The following is a 27,983-nucleotide window of genomic DNA, read 5'->3' as shown; positions in this document are numbered from 1 at the left end:
TAAATGATAGAAAAAATGTTTCAAATTTAAACAATTGTATTGTCAATGGTAAATAATTGTGCTAATCATTTTATAATGATCTTTAATCGATATTGATATTGTTGAAAATGAGAAAGAGAAAGAATATTGAAACAAACGTAAAATAACTTCAAACAATCTTGTCAAGAAAACGTGAGGAGGATTTAAATCAAAATAGAGGTTAGAATAACAGAATAACAGTAGCCATAAATGAGATTTAAATCAAAACAAAACACCTACCATACAGAAAGTACATGCTTACAATAGTGGAGAGCTCAAAGAGCATATTTCTCAACACACATTTTTACTTTGGCAATCAAATCTCCTGCATTTGCACACTACCACTGCAAGCAGAGCACACAAAATGCTTCCAAAACAGCTTCAGGTGGTCTTTAAGCATATCTATTATCACATCATACTCAACTTTTTCTCTCTACAAACAAAATAATCGAAACAATAATCTGCCTGCATTTCAGCTCACTCAAAATCATTATTGTATCTAAGAAACATACAACTGTTAACATAGCCCCATAGCAATTAAAATAAAAGATATTCTTCCCAGTCAAAAATACACACTCCAACAATATCATATCACCATATAAACAGAGAGCTATTTTGTTTGGTGATCTCCTAGTTGGAAATATATCACTATGATCAATAGAAAGGGACATTCTAGTAACTAAACATTAATTTTGTTGAGTTATAAAATAGTCCATGTGAGTGAGGCTAGGGGCTCTTGGGAGAGGAAACTCAACCCTCTAGAACGTATTGAGAAGTGCTGGTTCTTATTTCTATCAATTGTAACCGTTTTCTTATCAACATTACTGTTAATTGATTTTCCTTGAAGAAAATATATAACAATGAGTGTTTGCCTGAAAAATCCTAAAAATTCATAATGTAAAAAGAGCCACACGTTTAATGGTTTAACAGTCAAAGGTACAGCATCATTTTTTTTGGAGCAAAAATCATATTCATGCTTACAGTAAGGAATATGCTTACCAGTAGTTCAAAAGTAACATGTTTCAGATTCAGAGTAACCTCTTTTGACGCTTCACCAATCGAGGTGCTGAGATCATATCGATTGGCATTTCTTAGTTGGAGCCTCAAAAATGGGTTTACATAATACTTGGAAACAGTGTGCCAAACTTCAACCACTCTGAATCTATTCCCTGAGGTCGCTTTCCCCAGAGGCCATCTTAAGCCACCCATCATATCTTGGTCTAAAACAGCAGAGTTTATAAGACCTACTATGCCTTCCATCTCATCATCCTAGTAGCATACAAGATTTAAGGTGGGTCTCAATAATTAATTTAATTCCTTCAACTAAGTAAAAACATCAAATCTGCAGTATTTTACAGAATTTATTTTACACCAAAATATTAGTTGTGCAAGTCCAGGTGCATGTTCTTTTCAGCTTCATGTATGAAGGTGTTAACTATCTGTAAGAATAGTAAAACCATTGCAAGATAACTATTTCATTGCATGCAACAATTTAGTCTATATAATTCATTTCAAACAACTTAGTTCATATTAAATCTTGTTAAATTTCAATGAGGTTCCTAATATGCTGATTGATAAACTATTTAAGAACTAAATGTTTTATAAGCATCAAGTACTACATTGTAATAAATAAGAAATCAATACTTAACTTTGATTCCAATGACAGTTTATCTTCAGTTCAAATCCCATCAAATGTTAACATGCACTAGGAAGATATATAAAAGATTGATATGTTGTAACCTGCACCCTACTTTTTATTCATTTGTAGCTTAAGACAGACAAAGAAGCTTCTTAAATAGAGATATAAAAACTTAGAACAGGATTCTACATTTCTACAAAATGGGTTGATCAAATTAGCTAATACAATCAGTTCTAACAACATCGATGCAGAACACAAGCTATGAGGGGAAACAATCCAAACATATGGCACATACATTTGGAAATTGCTTTTCTTAAGTTAACTCATAAAACCCACGAGTAAGAAAGGAAAGTTGTTCACAACAGAGGAAAAGTTAAGAGATCAAATTGTAAACTTCAAATTAGACATTTTTCTATGATAGAAACTAATGTTTATAAACTTCAGATTAGACAAACCAAATTGATATACGTTAAAGTTACGAGAGCAAATTGTAACACATAAAAGTATACACACTAATTTGTTACTTTGATAAAGTATGAAACCAAAAGCGTTTTTCAATCAATAAACTGGTACTAAGGGGTTCACATGCTTAGCTTAATCTATATAAGATAATTTAATATTTAAAGAAAAGATTGCAAAATCCCAATGAAACGAATGTTGAAATGTTAAAAGAATAAGAAGTTGGTGAAATTACGGAAACTGTTGGAAATCAAATGAAAAAAGTACAATATGCTATAAAGAAAATCAAGATGAATTTCTATAAATCGCATTTGAATATATAGATTTAGAGGGCTTACTGTCAGCTTTTGTAAATTCTTCTTGGAGTATAGCATGAGCCTCATGTCAACATTCTGTTTTAGGCATGAAATATCTCCAACCATATGGCGCACTTGGTTGATTTCAACCTACAAAATAAATCAAAATTTTGCTCAGCAACTGTGAATTGCAACTTAGAGGAATAACATTTCATTGGTGTAGAAACAATATTGCTTAAAAATGAAGCAAAATATTGATATCATTAGTTTATACAATTAATCAGATAGGAAAACAAACAAAGGTTTACCTTATAAAGTTTAAGATTATTCGAATGGGGCAAAGCAATACATTTGCACGATAAAGTCACCGATGGGCGCTCTTCATCAGATACCTAAAAAAAGTTTGAGACACCAAAAGGAAAGGAAATCAAAATCAAGTAGCATCAAAGTTTGAAATCCTTGCAAGCATAACATAACATACTTATTTACAAGGCGAAACAACTACCTTGACAATATATATATCTTTTTCCACTTCAAACTCTAATCCAATAAGTGGAATTACTCTTTCTGTACGGTTTTCCATGTAAGTGTCAGAGACACTTGTATAAAACAAGCCCTTCAGCTGTCTCAATGTCCTTTCAGTAGGTAACTCATTTCTGTCAATTTTAGAAATCCTGCATAACAAAGATAATAACCATCTTCTAACAAAGAATGAAAAAAAAAACTTGACAACCTCATATTTCAAAAATAATTTGACGAAGATTTTATACAAGTAACATGCAGAAGTAAACAGTGACGACAACTAAAATCTTATGGTATGTTTTGCTGACAAACAAGGGATTCCCTACCCATGAAAGAGAACTTTTCCAACTCTAGCTACCAATTTTGGCTTCACACCATCATGTTGATACAGTTCGTTCTTTATGTGTTCAACCGATGAAAGTAATTCTGGCAGTAAATTTACTATGATAGATTCCCATGGTCCTGTTTCGGTTTCTTCTTCCTCTTCTCTATTCCCTATAATCATTAACAACAAGTCAAATGCCTTCTTTTTATTAAGTTGTTTATTCATCAACAGAAAGTACCAAATACATACAACAAGGCCAGAGAAACTCCATGGCATAGTTCTATTACCTTGAGATACACTAGAGTTCAGCAAAGCTAGAGGTTTTTCACCCCATTTAAGTTCAATGGATGGCACAGAGAATGGCTCGAGATGAACACAGGGGAGAAACTGGTTACCATCATCAGAACTACCAATCACGAACCATTTGGATATAGCCCCCTCAGCATATGTAATAGTAAGCTTTCCATTAAACTTTCGTTTCAAATTCAATTTTCTGTTGAATTGAGAAGAAAGCGACTCCGGTGTAGGAGATGTATTCTCCATATCCCTTGAATGACGTTTGTGTGGAGGTATATAAGCCATACAGTAAGATCACATAGAACAATTTTAAAGTATCTGAGAGTAAAGGAAAGAGTCATTTCCCACAATAAAAAGTTGTATTACAATGAGAATCTTTAGGTAGTCTCAAAATAAATAAATAAATAAATAAACAAATAAACAAACAAACTGCCAAGCTAAGCAAGAACATCCATAAAATATTGTTTACAACGTACCCTATCAGCTCATGCACAAGCTTTTGATTCCAATGATAGTTTACGTAAAGTTCAAACCCATGAAAAAGTTAACATGTAATAGGAATATATATAAAAGAGTGAAAATGTTGTAGCTTGTTCTCTACCCATTTATTCATAGGTAGCTTAATATAAAACGAGGAAGCTTCTCACGTAGATATATAAATAACCAAGAATAGGATTCTACATTTCTACAAAAATGGGTTGATCAAATTAGCTAAAACTACCAGTTCTAAAAGCATCAATGCAGAATACAAGCTATGAGGGGAGACTCCCCAAGAAAAAATCCGTTACCTTTAGTTAGCTCATAAAACCCACAATGTAAAGCAATCAATTTAAAGGAAAAATCTTGGTAATAGAGGAAAAGCATGGGGAAAGTTGGGTGGCAAACAAAGTCCCTTTAAATATTGGGGAAGAAGGAAGAGAGGGAAATAAAGGGAATTGATTAGAGGAGTTTCCATAGACGAATAGACATTCGAGCTTGACACTGCGAGTTGATCGATGATAATGGATTGGAGAAAAGGCCAATAGATGGGAGATTTTATCAGTTAGTGGAAAGGGCACTACAGGCGACTCGAGCTTCTTCACCCATATTCTCCCATGAAAAAATGAAAAATGGTGAATTTATAATTTAGTTTAACTTGAGAGGTCTTCTTTTTTCACTATAATTTTTTTAAAAAAAGATCCCTATAAAATGATAGAAGTGGAGAAATTTTTTGTATCTAGTTTTGTTCTTTGTTTTACATTTACTTCTTTTCTACTTCCATTTTCCAAAATTTTATAACAAAATGCTAAAATAATTACGACCATTTCAAAAATTGAAAAAGCTCACAAGTATTCAATGAAAATTATAAAAAATGTCTCGTTTAGTTGACACAGTATATTTGGGAAACAATAGTTTAAATTCAACTATTCTTTTATACACCATCATCTAAACGATTTTTTTGTTCAAGATTCTTTTATATATGATCGTTTAGGTTTGGTTATTTTTTTTCTTTTTGTACTCGATCATTTAGATTTAATCGTTTTATTTGGGTAGCCGAACTTAAACAATTTTTTCACTATTTTTTTGTAGGTGATAGTTTATATTTGACATACACTAGTTTATATTTGATCGTATAAATTCGGATAGTCAAATCTCAACAATTTATATTCAAAAGTTTTTGGTATTTGGTAGACAGTTCTTTAGATTTGATCGTTTAAATTTGACTATCCAAATCTAAACGATTTTAAAAGATTATTTGATATACGATTATTTAAATTTGACTATTTTTTATATATATACCATCGTCTTGGGAGCTAAATCTAAATGAAGTTTTTTTTTCAAGATATTTGGTAAAGATCTTTGAACAACCAACAATTTAAAAAAAAAATAGATTTTTTATATTTAGTAGACGATCTTAAACCAAATAATAGTTTGAAAAAAATGAACAAAAAATATATATATATTTTTTATATTTGGTAGACGATCTTAAACTAAATAACGGTTTAAAAAAATAAAAGAAAAAAAAGGCAAATGAGGAGAAAAAAATAGGAAAAGAGAGGCAGAAGAAAATCGATAAAAATGAATGACAAATTTGTTATATTTATGAAAATTAACCTTTTTAGTTTGATTTGATTGTAACTTGTCTTTTAACTTAATTTTTCAATGTAATTATTTTCTCATTTCTCCCAACTATTCTCATTCCATTCTTTCTATCTTTCAACCTTTCAAATTCTTTATTTTGCCTCTTAATTTTATTTTTCAATTTAAAAGTGTGACACATTTCATGTACAAATGCACGTGTTAATTAATTACTAGTATAGATAGAAAAAGATAGTTGTATTACGATAGAAAAAGATAGTTGTATTACGTTAAAAGTCGGCTTAAGAAAATATCATTGATATTTTCTTTTGGTTAGTTTTATGATATGAATTTATTGTATAAAAAGTTTATATTTGTAAAGAAAATTATTACAAAACACTTGCATTTTTAGTATTACTTTTGTATGAGAATCATTTTTAAAACATTTTGTTCAAATGATAATTCTCTAATTTCAATTATATTGTTTACTTGATTCTTGCTCGTGTTAATATTTTATATTGTTTATTCATTAAGAAGTTTTAGAATTAATTAAAAATGTGTTTTCTTGAAAATTTAATATTATTACAACATAAAAATATTCCCATTACTATAAGAAAATAAATAAAACTAAGAAAGGTAGTAGAATTAATTTTTTTAAAAATATTTTACATAATAAAATTTCAACTAAAATATTTTAAAATTTAATTTATAATTGTACTAACAAGGGTTTAACTAAAATGTTAAAATATAAATCAAATTTAGATTTTATCAAAAATGAAAAAGGCACAGCAGAGAAAAAATATATATATAGTACTAAGAAGTTATGTAAAAGAAAGAACATTTTAGTTAACTTAATAGTTACCACAAACAAAGTTTTATTTGATGTTTCCATGATAATATAAGTGCAACCTTTAGTATTCAGATGCTGTAGAGTTGTTGCATGCATGCAAGAGAAATATATATATATATATATAGATAGATAGCTAAAATATATAAAAATTTTCCTTCTTCAATCTCACAAAGAATCAATCCAAAGATCCATCTCTGAGATCCAATCATCCCAAAGCTCCCTCTTACTGCAGCCATCTTCATCCTCCATTGCTTTGAGCACTTGTTGATCAAATTGGAATAAGTCCATTTGCATATTTCCTAAACTCATGCTACTATTTTGTTCAACAACAATTGGTTGTGTATTTTGATTCTGATTATTTTGTACCAATATTCCTTGGCTTTCATTATTTTGATCATCATCAACGTATTCTTTTCCTTTCGATTTGCTGCTTTCTTCTTGAAGTGGCTTCCACTTCGACTGTTTCCCAAAATTGGATCCTTCTTTGGTGGAATTTGGCTTCTCAACTCCCTGACCATTCAACTTTTTGCTCAAATGACAATTCCAATAGTTCTTTATGTCGTTTGCTGTTCTTCCTGGCAATCTTCCTGCAATAATTGACCACCTAACATGGCAAAAACCAAAGAGACAGTTGCAAATTAAAACATAACAACCATAAAAAATGTGTACTAACATCTATAAGTTCAAAAAAATTTCAAATTTTGCTAACTTTATTCAACTCATATAAAATGTTTAAGTTGTCCGATTGAAATCTATAGCAATAGACTACTCATATATGAATCACAACAAATTTATTTGATTGGTAGCCTGATCTATGGGTGAAAGCTTAACCCATGATAGGATAAGATTTTCAATAATACTTATATAGTTTACTATTTTGTTGATATGATAGTGTATTTGAAAGGAAGCCTCAAGTGAAACATTATAGCACAATCAAAAAATAACTCTAATTTTAAAAGAAGGGAAAATGACAAAAACAAACGTTAGATTTTATCAATAATAAACATTAATAGACAATTATATGTTTCTATTAGTAATATTGATAGACAGTGACAGAAGTTTATCAGTTTATATCAAGTGATAGAATCTAAAAATTTTCTATAGCTTGCCTGTTGCCGAGGATATTGTGAAGGTTAAGAATGAGGTCAACTTCTTGTGGTGTAAAGCTTCCTCTTTTGATATTTGGACGAAGGTAATTTAACCATCTTAGTCTACAACTCTTTCTGCATCTGTTTAAACCTTTTTCACAATCACCAAAATCACACTAATTAACTTCCATCAGTTCTTAAAAACTATACCATAAAAACAACTAAAATCTTCTTACACCAACTAACTTATAGATATTTCTTTGAACTCATAATCAATTCAACTCACACACAAACCAATGCTTATGGATTTAACTTCAAAAACCCATCCATAGGATGGATCATGAGTAGTGATAAGATCTTGAATTTTTTTTGTTCAAAAACTTGGTTTAGAAAAATTTTAATCACAAATTTAGTTTCATCAACTTTTAATTTTCTATTCTATATCATTAACTAAGGCTTTGGATTCAATTCATATGCCACCTACCTAAAATTTACATCTCTACGAATTTTTCTTGACATCTAAATGTTGTAGGATCACACTTGTCACATAAGATTAGTCGTGGTGGGCGTAAATTGGTCCGGACATTCACGGATATTGAAAAAAACTTCAAAAATGTCTAATACACCTTTGAATTTGATGTTCAGTCATGTCTCTTGACATGTAGATTTTTTTATAAAAAATTAATTGATCTATTTGCGAGTTAAAAATATAAAGTATCCATTTTCTTAGTTTAGTAACTTGATGGATTTTAAGTACAGATTTAACCATCATTCAATCACTCATGGCCAATCTTTAAGATCAAGCAACCATATTGAGGGGCCAGCCTCAAGGGTGGACACAATAGATATTACGAAAGTACATGAATGTGGAAAATACAAAGACTAAAGTAGGGTCTAAACCTAAAGGATATAGTAAATGTATATATTTGTCTCATTATTTTTTTTTTCTCCCAATTCATTCTTCTAATATTTTATACTTAATTTATGTATGATAACTTTATACAATATGGTTGTGAAGTATATCGAGTTTTTGTTCAATCAACGATATCACCTAAAACATTTCAATATAATAATAACGTGATCAACTTTAAGTAGACTCAAATGAAAGTTCAAAAATTATAATTAGTATATATTTTCTTTGAAGTTAGGACAAAAGAAAGAAAAAACTTTCAGAATTTATAACTTACCCAATTCTTCCTCTTAAGTTTATTTTCTCAACCTAACCCTTGATTTAAACAGTAAGCAGTAATAATGGTTGATGGTGAGGTTTGAAAAACAGTGCCACCAACTATATTTAAAACATCGTTTTCTTCTTTGGTACTATCATTAGCCCCATATGTTCACAACATATGGTCTAAATAAACATAGATAAAAATAGCTAGCTCCCTAAATGTGACCAAAATGCAAACTCAAGTTCATAAAGTGTTTAAAGAAATGCCTAAAATAGACAATGCAAAATTATACACACACCACATGCAGCATTCAAAGCTAACAGGTAGGTGACACACATGTGCATCATTGCATCTTTGTTTTTTTGGAGGACCATCTCTATTATCTGCCCTTGTTTCTAAATTCAATGACATTTATGAAACTCTCAATTTCAATGTTTTATTAATATCTTTTGAAGTAGATTGTTCACGAGTTCGTCTAGATTGGATTGAGAAATGTTTCTAACTCAATTATTCAAATTATCAATTTTGTAGAAGATCGATCACCTGTCTTTAGTTGTCATTTAATGACCTCGATTAGTTATTGGTAATTTTAACAAATGATGAAATTGATATCGAGAGGGGTTTCGACCTAAGATTGGTTTTTCAAATTCAACTTGACTCTTCACTTTTTTTAAAAGCACTGTATAGTTAAATGTCCATAGCATTTCCAATACATGTGAATATAAACTAGAATATCTTTACTGAATGACATACTAAAATGGATGTATTTTTAAGTATATCAAGATTTTATATTATTATTTTTATAAAATGGCTATAAAACCTATCTATATATTTTTTTTTACCTAACATTTTTTTATAAATTTGTGCTAATAAATGTAAGTACGTCAATATGCTAACTTTGTATTAATGCATTCAAAAGAAAAGTATAGTTTCAGAAGCTCAGATTTCAGTATATGGAAATCCATTTAGCTGTTTACATATTCATTCATTTCAAAATATTATTTGAACATACTATCTTCTTTGAATATTAGTGAAATTTATACACCTAGAATTTTAAAATTGAAAAATTTAGTAATTTTTTTCATTTTCTTTTTCGAGTTTCTTGACAACTAGACGCAACTATAGAAAAATATTATCAATAGTAACTAATATAGTAAAATTGTTGTGCCAAAGTCATCCTAGCTTAGCTAACATGTGAATGTATTAATTAACAACGAAAAAATCTATGTTTCAATTGAGAGTAGGTACTCACAATTTTTTTTTGAAAATTTGAATTAATGATACGAGCATAAACCATATAGCAAGTAATATACCACTCAAACTAAACTCGGAAATTTTGAAGTGATGAAATCACCATTTTATCTTGTTATGATCAAACATGGAAATCAGTGAGTTTATATAGAAAACTATAAAGACAAAAATATAAATAAAGCAACTATGAAAGGTAGAAAAAGCAAAATGAAACAAACCAGCCAATTGAGGAACACGATGCCATTTCCCTTCTCCATATTGTTCAATGCATTTCTTGAGTAAGTAATCTTCTTCTTCAGTCCAAGCAATGCCTCCCATTGAACCTTTGTTTTTTCTCTCCCAATTCTTGTGTTGAAGGGTTGAAGATATATATAAAAAGATGAATTGTCATCAAGGGAAAGAAAGTGAGTTATTATTGTGGAAAAAAAATAAGAATGGAAAATGGTCCATGTTTCTAAGACACTCCAACCCTATGCATGTTTTTGATGAGGCAGCATGAGTATGGGTTCGTGCTAAGTCATTTTCAAGTAAGCAAAAAAACAAATAACAACAATTTTAAACTATTTTTTTCCACCATTAATTATTCTTAATAATTATATTATTATTACTTCTACTTTTGTGTAATTTTTTTTCTTGCTTTCTGTAAGAACTTTTGATGATGGAAGCATTATGAATAAACAAAAGTGTTTATCATTTGAATAATAATTATAACAATGTATTAAGGTATGAAAAATATAATTAAAAACTTTCAGGTCCAGTTCCAAAAAAAAAAAAAAAACTAATCATCTTTTAGTTCCTAAAATTTCAACTTAAAACGTGCCAAAGAACTTCCATCAAGAACCTTTTTCATTCTACCGAATTTTACCATATAAAATATATATCCAGCGATAGACTTTTTCTAATAACATTGGAGTAAATTTTCATTAGGTTGTATACAAGAACCATGAAAGAACATAAACCATGAAAATAATCATTTTTGGCAGGAATCTGAAGTGATTAAGAGAAATAGTGTCAGCTTAACGTTGTTGTAATGCCAAAATCTGTGAGCCATGAAAAGCACCAAATAGACAAATTTTGTAATATAGAAAAAGAGGAAATGAAAGGGTTATATTCCATGGGGCTGCAAAATCAAAGAATATTGCTTTGAGGAAATAATGCAAAGACAAGATGAAAATCAAAGTGAGAAAAAGAACTTTAAATGTACCTTTCTTGAAGCAATAATGGAATGAGGCTACCCTCGTAGGATTAAGAATTGTCTTATGGAACATTGGGGCAATTTTTGCATATTTACATGGCTTAGATTGACTTATTAAATGTATAATAAGTATTACGAAAAATTATTCATAAAGGTTGGGAATGCCTTGAATGCTAATCAAAAGATTAGTGGTTCTGGTTGTTTGGATTTAGTTAAATTTTCTCAAATCGGTTTGAGGTTTGTTGTGAGCTTTTATGTGTAGGATTATGTTACCTTTCGGGGTGACGTTTTGACTGAACTGCGCTTTTAATCTTCAAGGATTCCTCATTGAATCTTGGGAGCTGTATCTCTAAATTTTGTGAGTCTATCATATGTGATACCTTGCTTCTATCATGGAAAGTTGTTGAGAAAGTATAAGAGTTTGAAAAGAGTCAAAAGAATGCCTCACATACTATATTCAATTATGATAGCATGCTCTCTAGTATTTATATGAGGTAAGTTCAGAGTAGAACAATCCAAAGAAGTTATATCTATACAACTTGGACTGACAGTGCACAAGATTATTCTATATCATGTTTGGTGTTTATATAGTTGAAAATAATCTTGTACTCATGAACTATTTCATAAGGCAATAATATATGATCTTTTCGTATGGATCAAAGACCCCCAAAATGTAGATGTTGTGGCATCAAACTGGGTTGTTAGTTCTCTTATGTGTTCTATTATTATTTTTGCTTTCAGCGTTATTCATGCTGCTTCACCAGTTATTAGCCTTAATTTTAGCTTAAGACACTAGGTTAATTGCATATTTTTTCTACTAGGCCTCGAGTGCTTGATGGATCAAATTATGCTTATTTGGAAGGCCGGAATGAATGCTTTTATAAAGTCTATTGAAAGGAAAACTTGGAAGGCAATGGTGATTGGATGGAAAATCCCATAGCAAGTGATGCTAATGGTAAGGTCTCGGCTAAACAAGAATTTTCTTGGTCTAGTGCGGAGGATGAAGCCTTTCTGGAAAATTCTCGTGCACTAAATGAAATTGTCAATGGTGTAGATTAAAATATCTTTAAATTGATTTATACATGTACTTCAACCAAGGAGGCCTGAGGGATTTTGGAAGTTGCTTATAAGGAAACGTCTAAGCTAAAGATATCTCGTCTTCAAATTTTAACGTCCAAGTTTGAATCTCTTAAAATGATAGAGGATGAGATGATAGCAAAGTACAATGTGCGGGTATTGGATGTTGCTAATAAATCATTTGCTCTTGGAGAAAATATTTTTGAAAGAAAACTAGTTTAGAAGTTGTTGCGGAGTCCTTATCACAATGTTTTAACATGAAAGTTACTACCATTAAAGAGGTAAATGATAATGTTACATTGAAACTGGATGAACTGTTTGGTTCTTTAAGAACTTTTGAACTTACCCTAAGTGACAATGACAGTAGGAGGAGCAAGAGCGTGGCCTTGCTCTTTGCGTGTGATGAAGACATTTAATACAACAAAGATAGTCTCAATTATGACAATTTAGCTGATTCTGTAGCACATTTGACCAAACAGATTTCATAGGTTGTTTATCAATTTAATAAACGTTCAGGTAGCTTTTGAAGATAGTATAACAATGATTATAGCATCCCTAACACCTCCAGCTTTGGGTCTTATTCTTCAAACAAACGAAGAGATAATGACAAAAGTATTAATAGTAATTCTCCAAGAATTGGTAGTGTCAGAAGTGTAAAGGATTTGGGCATTACCAAGTTGGGTGTCCAATTTTCCTAAAATGAAAGAAGAAGAGCCTGACAGTGTTGGAGGCGTTGACGAGCCCACTCTAAATTTACTCTAAATCTCACAAACTTTTAAGAGAAGAAATTTGTTCTCTTAGAAAACTCAATAACACACAAGAGAAGAATGTTGTTCTCTTGAAACTCACTTACTTTCTAAAACTCAATTTGCTTCTATTGATTTGATTCTTTTTATCTTGTATACAAATGAAGGAAATGATCTCTATATATAGTATTCAAGAGACACTTCCTAAAAGACACAAAATAAATGAAGTACATGAATACATACCATTCATGTACTTGAATAATTACATGTATCTAGAAATGCATATGTATCTTGAAACTAGAAATGTATCTATTAATGTGTTATCCATAATGTATCTAGCTTATTAATTTCTAACAGACAGTAACATTATCAGATGATGAGTCGACTGTTGACAGTGACAGAGAGGAAGATTGTAGGGCTCTGCTTGAATACACTATGGAAGAAGTGAGTACGACTGAAGTGAGCCTTAACCAAAAAATAAAAAGAAAAAATTAATAGTACTGATAATTGTGAGAAGCATGAAGTCTCTAACCTAAGTGTTGACTAGATATACATGAAACGGAAAGAGGATCAAGGTATGAGATGAAACAACAAAATGATATGATTTAAGTCTTATTGGAAGATAATCGTTGCCTATTATCCATGATTTCTACTATGAAAATGGAATCGAAAGAAGTGCACTCTAACTTTGAGGCTTTAACTAAGTCTGTTAGGATGCTCCACTTTGGCACACAAGATATGGACAATATTTTGAAAAATGGAAAGATGGGAATAGACAAAAAGGGACTAGGCTTTGTTGACAAAGGTGAACAAGAATTTATCCAAGGATGTTCAACATTATGTTTATTCGAGCTAGAGAAGATTAAGATAAAATACAAGTTTACACAACATCTTCAGAAGTCAATGTTGTTAAACCCAAGCGTTTTGAGAGAAATATAAAGAGATAGATATGTCACTAATGTGGTAGACTTGTCCGTATTTGCCCTTTTGTTTTTTGGTTGCACAGGTATAACACACATTCTAACAGAGTCTCAAATGGAGGATATAGAAAAACTAATCCAACATAATGTGTAACTAAATCTGTATGAAAAGTGAAAAGAAATGACAGTTGCAATGCTACTTTCACATCTATTCATGCTTCAAGTAAAGAAGGTTGGTATTTTGATAGTGGTTGGTCTTGTCATATGACTGGTAATTCTACATTCTTTTCAAATCTTAAGAAGTGTTCCTCAGGGTACGTTACCTTTGGAGGTAGAGCTAAAGGAAAAGTGTTTGGGGAGGGCGATATCATCAAACTTAATTTACCGGACTTTAAGATGTTAGACTCGTCAATAGTCTTTCAGCAAACTTAATCAACAACAGTCAGCTGTGTGACCACAAATTTCAAGGTTTTCAAAAGATAAATGTGATGTTTTGCATAAAGGAAAGTGCAATGTTATTCACTTCTTTGTGTACCAACGACACCAAGGACTTGTTTGACACATTAGTTAACTTTGGACTTATTAGTTGAAATAATGTTGTTGCATATGTTGGTATTTAATTCTACATGATGAGTCATTGATCAAGATCATTGCATGCAAAATGTTCACTATATATCTCTTTATCATGTAATTGCTAAGTTCTCGTTGTGCAAGTTTTCCTACTGCTTGTCCAAGTGTAATCAAAATAATAGGTTTCCTGAATGATCTAGGGTCAAACACATGGAATTGATATCAAAACTTAGTTCTATAATATAGTTTAAACTATATCTATTTATATTCGCTAGAGAATCTGTAAAGAAAAATAAAGATGGATGCTAGACAGAGATACGAACTAACTTGTATACAAGAAAGGATGAAGGAATGTGTAAGTAGTATTAGGCGATTAAGCCATGAAAGCCTTGATGTGATATAACCTATTTAACTATCTTATGATTAAGACGATAATCTCTTGGTGTCTTTAAAAACCACACTTGCTCGCCTCTTGGAATCAAAATGGCCAAGCCTAATTAAACAATGTATATCTATAAGAGTTCGCTTAAAAAAATTATAAAGCTTCTCTTTTAAGGGTCACAACCTCTCAGTGCCAAATACCCACACTTGTTCTCCTTTTGAAACACAAATGATGGAAGTGATAAAAGCCCATGACAGCGGAAGATTTTATAGAACCATTCCTCAGTTTAAATTGGGAATCCCAAAATACCAATAGATTGATAAAATAATATAAAAACTAATTTTCTTATTATAACTTAGGCTAAGCATGCTTTCTAATTATAGATTAGAGAAAGAATAACTTACTAAGTTTGTGAGAACCAATTGAGATGAAAAAAGTTTTAGAGAGAAACTATTTTTGGAGAGAACAAAAGCATTTGCTTTTTCTTGATTAATTGATTGAAGAAAATTGTTTTCTCCTACATATTTATAACACCATTTCCTAACTCTATTTCCTTCGTGTAGTAAGAAAGGAAGTGGAGAGAATAATGAAATTCTATTAATTTAAAAAATATTAAATGAATAGAAATTTCATATCAACTAATTAATTAACAATTAATCAATTCATCAATTAATTATATTATATTTAATTAATTCCTTTTCAATATCTTATAGATTTAATCAAATTTAATTAAGTAAAAGTAAACTAAACTATTAACTAATTCTCCAATTAATTAATAGCTGAATTAAATATCTCATATTTAATTTAAATTAAATTTGAATCATAGTCAAATATACTTTTTTTTCATAACCAATAATTTTAATATGAATCCAATTCACATTAAATTAAAATTTAAACTCATTAAAATATTTTATCTCTCATAAATTAATTTTGAATCATATCCAAAATTAAATTTATATAATAAAGCTTAATAAACATATAAACTTTATATTATAATGTATCACTATACATTATACTAATTCCAAAAGTAAATTTGAACATTTCAAATTACAACTAATATAAATAAATCTCATTACCCTTCATGAGTTAGGAAGGGGACCTAATGAACCTATAGACTAGAAGCTACAATGATATCCGAACTAACTTGTATGCGAGAAAAAAGTGAAGGAAGGTCTATGCCTTATTAGGTGATTAAGTAAGTAATGCAAGAGCCTTGATGCCATATAACTACTTAATCAACCATGATTAAGGTGACCTCTCGAAACATTTAGTAGTCACACTTGCTCACCTTTCGGGATGCAAATGACTGTGATTGATTAGACGAGCTATATCTAGAAGACTTGGTTATTACTTATAGAACCTCTTGTTTAAGGACAACAACCTCTCGGTGCCTAATGTCCACACTTGTTCACTTTTCAAGACACAAATGACAGAAGTTGTCTCGTAAGGTGGAGTTTGTACCAAACTTCTCCTTACGTGCATTAGCCTCATTTCTGCTACTTGCCCTCTTAAGTAGTTAGCGATTGGCATTGGTCTAGTGATGAATATAGCTTAATTAATACGATAATACTTGTAAGCTAGAATCCTTATCAAGAACTTATCACAACCATAACTACCAACAACACATTGACAAGTGAGAAGTCAAGAAATGATGAATTGAAAAGGTGTAAACATGTAATATATGTATAAAGAATATAGGACTTCGACCACTGTACAATATAAACAACATATATTACACTGAAATGCAAAATTGGAGAGAAAGAAGAATGGAAAAATACTACAAGTTAGGGAAAAATGGGGGAAGAAATCTTCTTTTGTGTGAGCTCTCAGCTCTCTATTAGCATGTTTGGGCCTTGCACCATTCAAGCGCTCCCTCAACTTGGTGAAGATGAAGTGCTTGTATAGGCTATTTTTCAATGGAAAACTTCTATTCCTCTGCATGTGTCAGTACTGACTCTAGCACCGTGAAGCCACATCATTCTATTCTTGTCTTCTAATGAGTTTTCCTCACGTGATGACATGTTTCCTCACGTAGGTTGTTAACCACCAAACGAGTTACCATCGCGTAGCCTCTTTGCAAGATGTTCTTTGTGATTTGCTCCGTTATTCTTTTCTCACTTATCTTGCGTTTAGACATGGTAATCACGTAAAACAAGCATGATGCTTATGTAAGCTGTATTTCTAAATATTTATGAATTTATATCGCGAGTCACACACTTTGATCATTTTCTTATGTGTTTTGACCCCATTATTCTAATAAAAGAAGATATAATAACAAGTGTTTATACGCGTTAAAAATTGGGTGTGTCAATCCTTATTCTACAAGAACTTCTCTTTAATTAGCATTGTTTTTTTTCTTTTTTTATCAATCTTTAAGGCATTTCCATTCATATTTTGTGATAAAAAAATCTTTAAAAGTAGGCTTGATCACCCTAAGATTCTAGAATTTAATCTTTCTTCACACTTGTGGAAAACATATTGTTAAAATATGAATGATAATAATCCTTGTTTGAATTCTTTAGCATGATAAAAATCATTAAATCAACTTCTTCTTTGATTGTTATTTGAAATTCTTTCGATTAATCTTCTTGAAGATATAGGGCATCATACTTTTTGAAGTCTTGATTCGAATTCCTTTTTTATTGATGTAATTCTTGTTGGTTTATGTGAAAATTGCTAAGAGAAAACACAATTGTCTTGAATTAATATGAATTTAATGTTTTACATTTGTTGATTGTATTAGCACAATTGGTGTCACATCCTCTTCTAGACCACCTACTTTTAACTTGAGAGACAGACGTGAAAGCAACAAATTAACATCCTCCTCCTTTAACTATAACTATATCTGCTAACTTAAATTACCTTTAAAATTTAGCAAGAACTATACTATACATATACAAATAAACACAGTAACTAGAATAATAATGATTCTAAAGACTTGTTAAGCTAGTTTATCAAGAAAAAAATAGATTATTTTTTTAATAAAAGGGGAGTTAAAAGATGTTTTAGTTCCCAAAGTTCTTTTGAGATAATTAAAGATAAAAAAATAAAAAGATACTTATTTAAAGAAAGGATAAAAGATTTCCCTAATATCTCGAAATCTTGTATCCTTAAGGTACAAGAAAATCTTCACTTCGTTCTTTAAATAGATCAAGTCTTCTGTTCGATGATTCATTTGGTGCATCTACAACTCATGAAAGAAATTCTCTTGTGCATTGTCTCTGTACGAAGGTATTCAGATTACCTTATTTACGATGAAGGACTTCTAAAATCTTTATTAATCATAATGTAATCGTGCATCATACGAGTCCGAATTTATCTTCAATAGATTCAAATATAATTCAGGGAAGCCTAATTATTTTAATTTTTTTTTATTGTAACTAAAGGTAGTTATTATATTAAAAGGGTTCTCTTCTAAACGATTACAAGTTGATTCATTTGAATCTTAATAATAATTTTTATCTGAGCCGAAAGATCTCCAATGTAGGAGGTCGGATTTATCAAACTGGGTTAGTTACAAATTTTTTGTGTTATTTGTTCTCTTGTTCCTCTAGCTATTTCCTTAGTTAATAGCTTAAGTAACAGAGAATGACTATTCCAGTCCATCTCATTGCCTTTTTATTTGGTATTAGAGCAAGGTTCTATCAGATGGATATTATCAAACAAGGTGGAGGACTACTACTCCCCCCATTTCTTGATGGAACAAATTATTCCTACTGGAAGGTTCGTACGACTGCATTTTTCAAATCCATTGATAGCAAGACATGGAAAGTTGTCATCTCTGCACTACTACAAAACTGAGAATACTTGGCACTTAAAAACTGTCAAATATCTGTTTACTTGACACTTTTCAATGTGTCAAGTAATCTAGTGTCAAGAATAAGGGAGGTTTACTTGACAGTTTTGTACTTGACGCTTAAAAAGCATAAAGTATATAAGATTATTTGACGCTTTTTACGCGTCAAGTAATCCCGTGTTAAGAATAAGGGGATTTTTTGTTTGACAGTTTGTACGCTCCAAGTAAATATATACTTGACAATTTATAAATGTAAGAATTTGTTTATTCTTGACACATTTTACTTGTCAAAACTTTTTTTTTTTTCAAATGAAAAATTGTACAATTTGAAATACCCATGTAATATTGCACCTGTTTTGAAATCCAACAATGGTATACAACATGATCAATTGAACTATTTACATTTTTTGAATCAACCCAAACCTTCAATCAAATAACTAACAAATTGCATATATATCATTGAACATATACATATAGTTGTTATTACAATATACTTACAACATAGAAACATATCATTCTATTACAAAACGAGTTATGAACATCATTAATGTATAAAACACAAAGTATATGTAATAATAAGTGTTGTTCACAATTACATAAATCACATCATCGTAAGATCTTGAAGAAATCACATCATCCTAAAATGTCGTTCACAATTGAGTTACAGTCACCAATGTATTTTTTCTGAGTGAAGTATTCAATGCACATTTCCTCCACAAAATCTTGTTGTTTCCCTAAGCCTTGTTGACCTACCAAATATATAAGTTTATGGCTATCTAGAGTATTTCTCCTGAAAATACAATTCAAGCGTTAGCAAAAATCATACTTTCAAAGTTTATTCATACTTTCACTACTGAAAAAATGTGATCAATCCATTGAGACGAGAAAGCTTGAAAGTTGACCTTGTTCAACTACATTACAATTCAGAGAAAGAATTTCTAGTGGAGTTACCAAAATATTACAAAATTTCAAGATGCTTACAGTTTTTGTGGCTCAACTTCTTGATCTAGCATATTTAGTGTCTCACTCTCTTAGAATTCAAAAGGCAAAAAAAATGGCTGAGCACTGATTTGAGAACAACAATCAAGTCCTTAATTAAGGAATAATAACAAAGCAAATCTCCAATCAAATGGTGGGAATGGAGAAACTAAGGTGAGTGAGAACTACAATGAGGAAGTCCAAAAAAATGAAAAGGTACTCAGAATCCTTTATTCACAAAATCTCATTAAAAACTAGATTATTATACCCAAACATTGACAAAATCTCATATGCTACTTAAAACTAGAAAAAACAAGAAGCATGCAATAATATTGAATTCAAACGTGTGCTAGTTTTAAAATAATTAACTCCATTGACTTTAATAAATTACATTTGTCTCTCTAGATCTTTTTTTTATTTCCAAACAGAATAAACAACTTGAAACTTCAACCGATACACAATATCGTAAAAACTAGCAGCCTGAGTTCAAATTTACTAAAACCAGAAAGAAAAGAGGGGAAAAAGAAAACAACAGAAAACAGTAGGATCCACCAACAATTCCAAATAACCAAACCAAGCAGAAGATCAAAGCAATGAAAAATCCAAGGAAAACCCAGAAACCATAAGGCCAAAAGAGAGAAAAAACATAAATAATAAGAGAAGAAAAGAAAAGGGTCAAAGATTCATATATAGAAATGGAGATAAGAGTGTTACCGTGAGTTATTCCTTGGGAGGTGTGGACATTTTGAACTTTAGCAGAAGAATCTAAGCAGTTACCCATTGAACTTCCAATAAACTCACATTCCAATAGTATTTCACAATGGCAAGATGGCCTGGGAGGCAATTTGGAAAGCAAACGGAGAGAATTAAGAAACAAGGGAGAGAGAGTTACCTCAGTTAAAAAAGAACTCTCACATAACTCAAAGCTCAATGTCTCATCGATTGTTATCTTCAACTCTTTAAAATCTACAAACAAAATGAGAATAACATTAAAACTAAGAACTTTAACTTTTAAGTCTAGGAATCATGTCCTTGAAATAGAAACAAAATAGAAACTTGAAGTCTCTTTTTCTTCTTCCATTCCTAGGCTCCATCCTAATGAAAGCATGAAATGTGTTAAAAATGAAGGAAATTCAAGCATTTGCATAAAACTATTTCACACATTTACCAATGTTAATTTACCTTTTTTATTTCAACCAACCATGTGGTGAATTCTGATCGCTTGTTCTTAAAAAATAAAGTTACTAAGATCAAATTGAAGAAATCAACAAGCATTATAGAAACTTTTTCACAGTATAACAGAAGTCAAGATCAAAATATGCATTCTCAACTTGCCTAGAATTAATATTGCAAAACACAAAAGAAAACATATTTCGCTTTAGACAGAAAACAAAATTGCTTTTAGTGATAGAGAAGAAAACAAATTTTGGCTTTGAGCAGTGAAGAATGTCTTAATCATAAAAAAAACATACAAGTACGGAACAAGCCTTTCTATCTACTGCTGGTAGTACTCTGCTACATAATCTTCAAGACTTGAATACATTCACCAAGAAAAGAGAGAGAAAAAGATGCATGAAGTTCCAAGCTTTTAATTCTTTATTTTCTTCCTCCCTTAACAAACCAAAATCTAACTATACTCTATATCAATCCCAAATTACAAAAGATAGTAGTATCTATACAAACATAAACATGTTTTGATAAAGGCAAAAGAAAGATAAAATTTTTACTAGGATCTAGGACCATAAACTAGCCAACTCAAAGTAGAAACCCAAAATATTGGGGAACTACTACTTAACTCTCTATACCACAACCAATAAATTTCATAACATAAATATGGAGAAAAAAAATACTAAACTAAAAGAATCAATCGGTTCTAAGTATGAAGTTACATCCAGAAATTACATTCCTACAAAATCAAACAACTATAACTGTGCAACCCTTGGTTGGATCATATTTGTCTCCCAACCTAATTAGGCAAAAGAGATTGAATTAGGGGGAATAACAAAAGGAAAGAAAATCTGGAAGTAAAAAGACAAGAAGTACCATTCTTCATCCTTGTGAGAAAAAGGCTTGTTTATGTGTTGTAATATACTTTGACTTGTATTCTTGATATCTAAAATAAAAAATGAAGTTCCACATAACTAAAAAGATCAACATACATGCTCTCAACTTCAACAAGCAATATCTCATCTTCAAGTTCTTGCAATAAATGGTGTGTATGTCATCAAGCCTTCTCTGAAATCATAAATTATCAACATTGCATTGAAAATTATAAAGTTAAAATAACGAAGTTAGATAACACAATTCAATAAAATTATGAGACAAAGCAATGCCAAACTCTCTATTTACCATAAGACCAACTCATAACTATTGTTTTTACATATTCATACGATGAAGGTTCTGCACATATGTGTATAAAGAAAAGAAGAATTCACAACAGCTCACCAAGTCTTCGAATTACAGTTTAAGTTTCTCCTTTCCTCAGGTTTTCCTCAGGTTGTAAGGCATTGAGGCCAAGGTTGGGTTAAAGTAGGCAAGCAAACCAGGCTCTGGATGTTGAAGGTTGTGAAGAACTTTCATTGTTAAACTTTTGTATTAAAACTTGTATCGTGTACTGTTGTAGAACTCTTGATTCAAAGTTAAAAAGAAAAGTTGTTTGACTCTATTTTCGTTACGTGGTGATTTCTAAGTTAAGTTAATGTTAAGTTTGCATTATTTGTTTAAGGTTCAAAGTTGCTAAGTCACGTTTTGTTTTGCACGACAAGTAAGGATGCGTGCAGAACGAGGCATGGCAACATTCTTGTAAATCAGCAATTGATAAACTTATCAAGCCTATAAACATGTCTATAAAGCAAAGCGTACGTAACATGATTTTCACCTTAAACAAGTTTTTCAAACATCTATCGATCACATTAACAAACTCTATAGCAAGGAATTTGATGTTTATAAAACTGTACAACTAACATGACATCATTACGTTGTGTAGAACATGTCTGATACAACCAATCTTTCACTCTAACATTAGTTATACGATGTAGCACTACAAGAAATATCATATCTCTCGATGCATCAACGCATCAACGCATCGAAATTCATGTGGTTTCAAATAGCCTTAAGCTCAATGATTCAATCAAATACCATATCTTTCTTGCTTTTATCTCAAGTTTGCTTTCAACTTGCGCTTAAATTCTAGAAATCTCTGACTTGCGCTCTCAACTTGCGTTTTAACCAGCTTTAACTCAATGCTAAATATGACCGACTAAACAATCTCATTAAACTCTTATAAAAGATGTCATCTTCAACTTCCTAACTTGAAGAAAATAGTTAAACTCCAGTAAATTTCCAGATTATTTTCAGATTCACAACTTCTACGTAACTTACTCAATTCTTAACCAAATTAAATGAAATTTATGTCCAATTTACTTTCAATTCGCATTTTCCAGCAAGCTTTCATCCAAATCCAATCATTTTCAGGTCAAACGTTATCATACAAATTGTGAGAAAAAGAAGAAGCTTTCCATCCTGACCAATTTGAGTTTCGGATTCCACTTCTACACTTCAAACTACTTGAAACACCAGAATCTCTCTAGATTGGCGCATGAAACACGTGTTCTGTCTTCACACGTTCAATTTTCATCACCTTCCCATTAGTTTCAGATCAAGATTTCTTCATAAACTTTGTTAGAATTGAAATATCTTTCTAACCTGATCAATCTCGACTTCTAACTCCTTTTGTGTAGCTTGGAATTAATGAAAAACCAGTAGCTTAATTGCTGTAATTATATCCGAGAACTTGCTGTAGTTGATGAATCCTCTAAAAAATTTGATCTTCTGGCAGCTTAAAACTTCATGAAATCCGTAGACTTCTTCTCTATCAGCTTTCTTCCTACGTTTTTCTCTGAAAAATTTGGTGAAATGAATGCTTAACTTAAACAAAGACTTTACAACTTAAACAAAGGCTCCAGACTACAATCATAAAAAATTACTGTTTCGCACTTAAAATCTCTCGACCTTCCTCCTTTCTTTCTTTCTTTCTTCTTTTCTTCCTTTTGCTTTTACTCCAATCGATTTGCTTCTGTCATTTTCCTATAATAACAAAATAGCAAATTTACTCCTAATCCTTTCAATATAATGAACGACCAGATTAAGGAAAAGACTAGCGTTTGCAATTGGTCTCTCAAAGGCCAGTGGATTGAGGATTAATTATGATTGCAATTATATGTTTGATTCAATGATTAGAATAAGGATATAGAAAACCTTGCACTTACATTCCCTTAATTCTTGAACTCTTGAAAGCAAACTAATATTCAATATAACACTTTGGTTTTCTTACATGTTTGTCACAATCAACCCCCTCCCCCAATATCACCATATTACCTGATTCTTGAAATTACTAATATCTCTTTTGGGTCTTGATTTTTGGAGCCTTTCCCCGAACTCGATAGGGATATGACCCCAACATATCTGTACCACCTACAGCTATTTTGTAAGTTGGGTAATAATTTCTTTGAAGGGTTTCTTCCATTCTCAATTTACATAAATGACACTTTTTGAGATGGTATAATTTTGTTGTCTATTGCATGCATGCATACTTTTTACAGTTGTACCAATTCTCTTGTGCATTAGAAACCATTTCTTTTGTATCTTGATTCTAAAAAGATCCTACCAAAATTATCTCTTTCAATGCCTCAACCATCATCTCAAGATTCTCAACACTTATTGACTTTAAATAAGCAAACTTAACCTAGCCCGCCAACCCGTTTGGACAGACGAACGGCGACGACATGCATATGCAGATATCGCCAAATTTAATTTTCATTTGTCTATCTCCTTACTCTAACATGGGAACCTTTACGGCTCAAACCCTCTACAACTGGAAGAGTATTAATGGAGGAAACTTCCACATTCTAAGATTAGCAAGGTGAGATTCTCTTTTTGAATAAACTAATAATGTTTTTTCCAAAAAAAATTTTGATCAACAAATTTGTAATTTAACATAAATTTAAACCATTCTCGCATAATTGGAGTCATCTAATATCTTATTCATTACTTGATAATTAATTTCCTAAATACAAATTCAAGAACTAGAAGTATAGACAAAAAGAAAAAAAAAACTACCAACCTAAAAGAATAGTCTCAGCAATTAAGGCATCTATTCCATTGAAATCAGAGGCTGGAATCTATTGTTCATTCATTATCTATAGTACTAAAAAGTCAAACAAGTGAAATTAGGAGAGAGAATGTAATAATAATGTTGTTGTGCGTAGACATTATTAGTGGTTGCGTTTGTTTGGTTTTGATTGAGTAAATGTTTTCACATGGGAGTTGTAAACTTGTAAATGGATATAGGTATTATTTTCTGATGCAGGTAGTTTCTATGCAGCTTTTATTCATAGAGTAGTGTTTATCTGTTTGTGATTAATATGAACCATTTGCCTTTTCAGATGCCTAAGTTTTTCAAGTGGTCCTTTTTGTGTTATTGTTTGTATTTCTTTTTTTTTATATAATTCATAGGACCATTGTACTTTTTTTGTCATTCTGATTAAGTGGTTTAAGACATTTTTTTCAGTTTGAATCATCAATTTAATTCACTGCAGACAATACATTAAATTGAATTGGACAGGTTTTAGTGTGCCTAGAGATATCATGAAAAGGACCAAGTTTATCTCATTTTTTAAAGAGATTTTAAAATATAAATTGAACACATCTAGATTTTTTTTTGTAATGATATTTTGTTGACATGTGAACTTGTTTTTTCTTTTCTTTTTTTCCCCCTTTTTTAATCTTATTTTTCAGTTTAATTATTATTCTTGACATTATGCATAATAAACCACATCCTTTTCTTTTTCTTTTTCTTTTCCTCCTCCAACCAGGGAGAGCCTCATCCTCCCATGACAGTTCCCTAAACGAGCTATCGTAGTGTGTCTAATATTGCTCTCCTTTGATGTTTCTTTGTTTATATATCTGAATCAGTTCGATCTAGAGCATTGCATGCATTCAAAAGAGCTATAGGTTCTTTAGGATTAATTTGGAGCAATTTGGAGCTTAATAGATTGTGTTTAGCTATTGTCGAATGGTACTTGATTTTAGCTAAGGAATCAAACTTGAATGATTTATGCAGGGGTGGGTGCTCAATTGCATAAATGCTTGCATGTTTTTGCATAACATTCAGGTATTATAATCTTTTGCCGATTTAAAAAACAAAAATTACGCTCCATATGAATTAAGCTTTTTGTTGATACTTAACTCTTGCATGTCTGGTTAACCCCTGGAGCATCTAAGCACGGGTTTTGTGAAATTTTTTGTGACTTGAATTCCATTGGACATTTGTGATTCATGCCATTTTTATCATTGAATGAATGCATGAATGAAAGTCCTGATTGAAATGAATGTTTGATTGCATTTAAAAAATCATGCATGTAGGTGCTTTACTGTGATAGTCTATGACACACTAATTATCTTAACCTAAGCTCACTTGATTTTAAATAGGAACAAGAGCGTTCATAATTTTGGGGTCCTTTTATTTGTTATTCTTTGTTATCTCATGCACTAATGAATCTTTCGCTAAGCCATGATGAACCTGAGATTCTTTGGAAAAGGGTACTTGTTCTTAAATTTGATTGTTGTCACCCCAAGAGGTCGGTCAAATCATTGAGTCTACTAATGAATCCTAGAATAGGAAAAGCCCAACTGGAGGAAAGCAAAGCTTGCTACCAAAGAAAAATATAAATCAAAAGAAAGAAAAGAGTGGCAAAGCTAAGCAAATGCTTGCTTTAAATCAAAAGGTGAGGCTTGAGAAAAAAACAAAGCTTGATAAGAAAATGTGTGAGTTTTTTTTGCACGGTTAAGTTAAACATTTATATTGTCACACCCGTCTCAAAGCACCTCCTCACTTCTTGCCACATCGCTACATCTGAGATGTGGCATGAAGCCGACATCATTCTTCTTCTAACGACACCTGTCGACCTGCTTAACCTATAACTCTTATCGTTCTCTTTTTCCTTAAACTTAGACATAAAATGTGAAAATAAAGGTCTAACTTGAAAACAACCTTTTAAAATTTTTGCAAAATATTTTTAAGTTTACCTAACCAATGAACAACCTGTTCAACAATCTTATACGTACAAGAGTTCCGACTAAGGCAAAACCAAAACAAAAAACTCAACAATCTCAAACTAATGGTTTGCATTTAATTCAAATACATCAAAAATACAATATTCATCACATTATATATTCAACATGTTTTACTACTAGGCTTTCATAACCCTAGAATCAGCAATGATGTAATCAAACTTACTAATCTTGAATACAACACATAACTCATGAAAAAATAGCTTTAGAAATCAATCTTTAAAACTTTAGAAAGAAATGTCACTCACAAACTTGATTTATTTTCATTTTTCTTTCCTTCCGAACGTCTTTTCAACCTCTTATCATCTGGTTTATCTCTTCTATTTCTCAATGCCTAGCTCCTTCAAACTAACTTTTCCTCTCTGCTTGACTTCAACTTATGGCCCCTCTTACCTTATTTATACTCTTGTTAAGATAGATTAGGCATCGCTAAGCTTCCTTAATTCCACCAGCTTCTCCTTAATGCTTTACACATGTCTATTTCTAAACTTAATTAATTCTAATTAAGCCACCTCAAACCTATCTTAGCTCCTAATTTTCCACGTATCTCACTTTGCAGAACACTTCTCATTCATCCGTGTCTAATCGCCACACTCCTTTCTTCATTGCCTACTCATCTCGCATCCCCTCCTCATCTCGCGTTGCCTAACTCCACAACATGTGATGCCATAAAACGCCAACAAAATATATACAACTCCATGGTTCTATCTTTTCCTCAAAATTCCAGAACGACTAACTCCTACACACCTCCTTTTCAAACACGGTTTCACATATACCTTGAATATCCTTTTACTATACAGATACCACATAAGACTTTTATACGCATTACAATCAAAGATCGCCTAAAATTCCCTATATTTGATCATAACCCCTCTCTTTTCACTTCCACTTAGACTAGAGAGTATAAATCTTGTATGCGATAAACATGTCAATAGAGTTAAGCAACACATAAGATTAAGTCTGCTCCTTTTGTCGAATGATCTTAACTTAGTTGTCTAGCATAGTTGCATATTTAGAACGACAATGGCATATTCACAATAGCAGTTAAACACATACTCATTTAAAAACAAGCAAATACTAGAGAGAAATCCAGCCATATTCGTCGGCTCTTGAAGTACCCTTTGTCTGCCTCTCTTCTGAACATCTCACCAAATTGCCACATCATCCAGTCCTTGTGGACCTCAGACCATCTTCAACAACAGTCATTGTTAAA

At 31.1% G+C, this 27,983-nt stretch overlaps 2 protein-coding genes and 1 long non-coding RNA gene across 5 annotated transcripts; all 3 read right to left on the bottom strand.

Moving 5' to 3' along the window:
- Positions 1-126: 126 nt before the first annotated feature.
- On the bottom strand, positions 127-4,659 carry LOC101218529. Of its 3 annotated transcripts, none has more exons than XM_031880500.1 (8): positions 4,345-4,659; positions 3,547-3,874; positions 3,261-3,429; positions 2,918-3,086; positions 2,721-2,804; positions 2,455-2,562; positions 1,018-1,287; positions 127-483 (listed from the first exon to the last, which is right to left on the bottom strand). In XM_031880500.1, exons 2-8 carry the CDS (start codon positions 3,839-3,841, stop codon positions 427-429), a joined length of 1,152 nt encoding a protein of 383 aa, XP_031736360.1. In that variant the 5' UTR covers positions 3,842-3,874; positions 4,345-4,659; the 3' UTR covers positions 127-426. The 3 variants fall into 3 exon arrangements, with proteins under 3 accessions (XP_031736360.1, XP_011649026.1, XP_031736359.1); XM_011650724.2 differs by having other exon boundaries at positions 127-451; XM_031880499.1 differs by lacking the exon at positions 4,345-4,659 and adding an exon at positions 4,033-4,057 and having other exon boundaries at positions 262-451.
- A 1,810-nt stretch (positions 4,660-6,469) lies between these two features.
- On the bottom strand, positions 6,470-10,375 carry LOC101218291 (transcription factor MYB1-like). The gene is made up of 3 exons (XM_004138928.3): positions 10,194-10,375; positions 7,574-7,703; positions 6,470-7,068 (listed from the first exon to the last, which is right to left on the bottom strand). Exons 1-3 carry the CDS (start codon positions 10,291-10,293, stop codon positions 6,630-6,632), a joined length of 669 nt encoding a protein of 222 aa, XP_004138976.1. The 5' UTR covers positions 10,294-10,375; the 3' UTR covers positions 6,470-6,629.
- A 10,837-nt stretch (positions 10,376-21,212) lies between these two features.
- Positions 21,213-23,947, bottom strand: LOC116402017. The gene is made up of 2 exons (XR_004214374.1): positions 23,636-23,947; positions 21,213-23,537 (listed from the first exon to the last, which is right to left on the bottom strand). It is a non-coding gene; the product is annotated as an uncharacterized LOC116402017 (long non-coding RNA).
- Between the last annotated feature and the right edge of the window lie 4,036 nt (positions 23,948-27,983).

Source organism: Cucumis sativus, chromosome 2 (assembly GCF_000004075.3).
Source record: "Cucumis sativus cultivar 9930 chromosome 2, Cucumber_9930_V3, whole genome shotgun sequence".
Classification (NCBI taxonomy): domain Eukaryota; kingdom Viridiplantae; phylum Streptophyta; class Magnoliopsida; order Cucurbitales; family Cucurbitaceae; genus Cucumis; species Cucumis sativus.
Note: the sequence above shows the minus strand (reverse complement) of the source record. Positions and strands in the feature narration are given on the sequence as shown.

Coding starts and splice junctions, on each gene's coding strand:
- LOC101218529 (XM_011650724.2), bottom strand. CDS start 3,841: ATGGCTTATATACCTCCACACAAACGTCATTCAAGGGATATGGAGAAT. Junction 3,430..3,546: donor GAACTCTAGTGTATCTCAAG/GTAATAGAACTA, acceptor TAATGATTATAG/GGAATAGAGAAGAGGAAGAA. Junction 2,563..2,720: donor ATAATCTTAAACTTTATAAG/GTAAACCTTTGT, acceptor TTTATTTTGTAG/GTTGAAATCAACCAAGTGCG.
- LOC101218291 (XM_004138928.3), bottom strand. CDS start 10,293: ATGGGAGGCATTGCTTGGACTGAAGAAGAAGATTACTTACTCAAGAAA. Junction 7,704..10,193: donor TCGTGTTCCTCAATTGGCTG/GTTTGTTTCATT, acceptor ATTGTGAAAAAG/GTTTAAACAGATGCAGAAAG. Junction 7,069..7,573: donor CACAATATCCTCGGCAACAG/GCAAGCTATAGA, acceptor TTGCCATGTTAG/GTGGTCAATTATTGCAGGAA.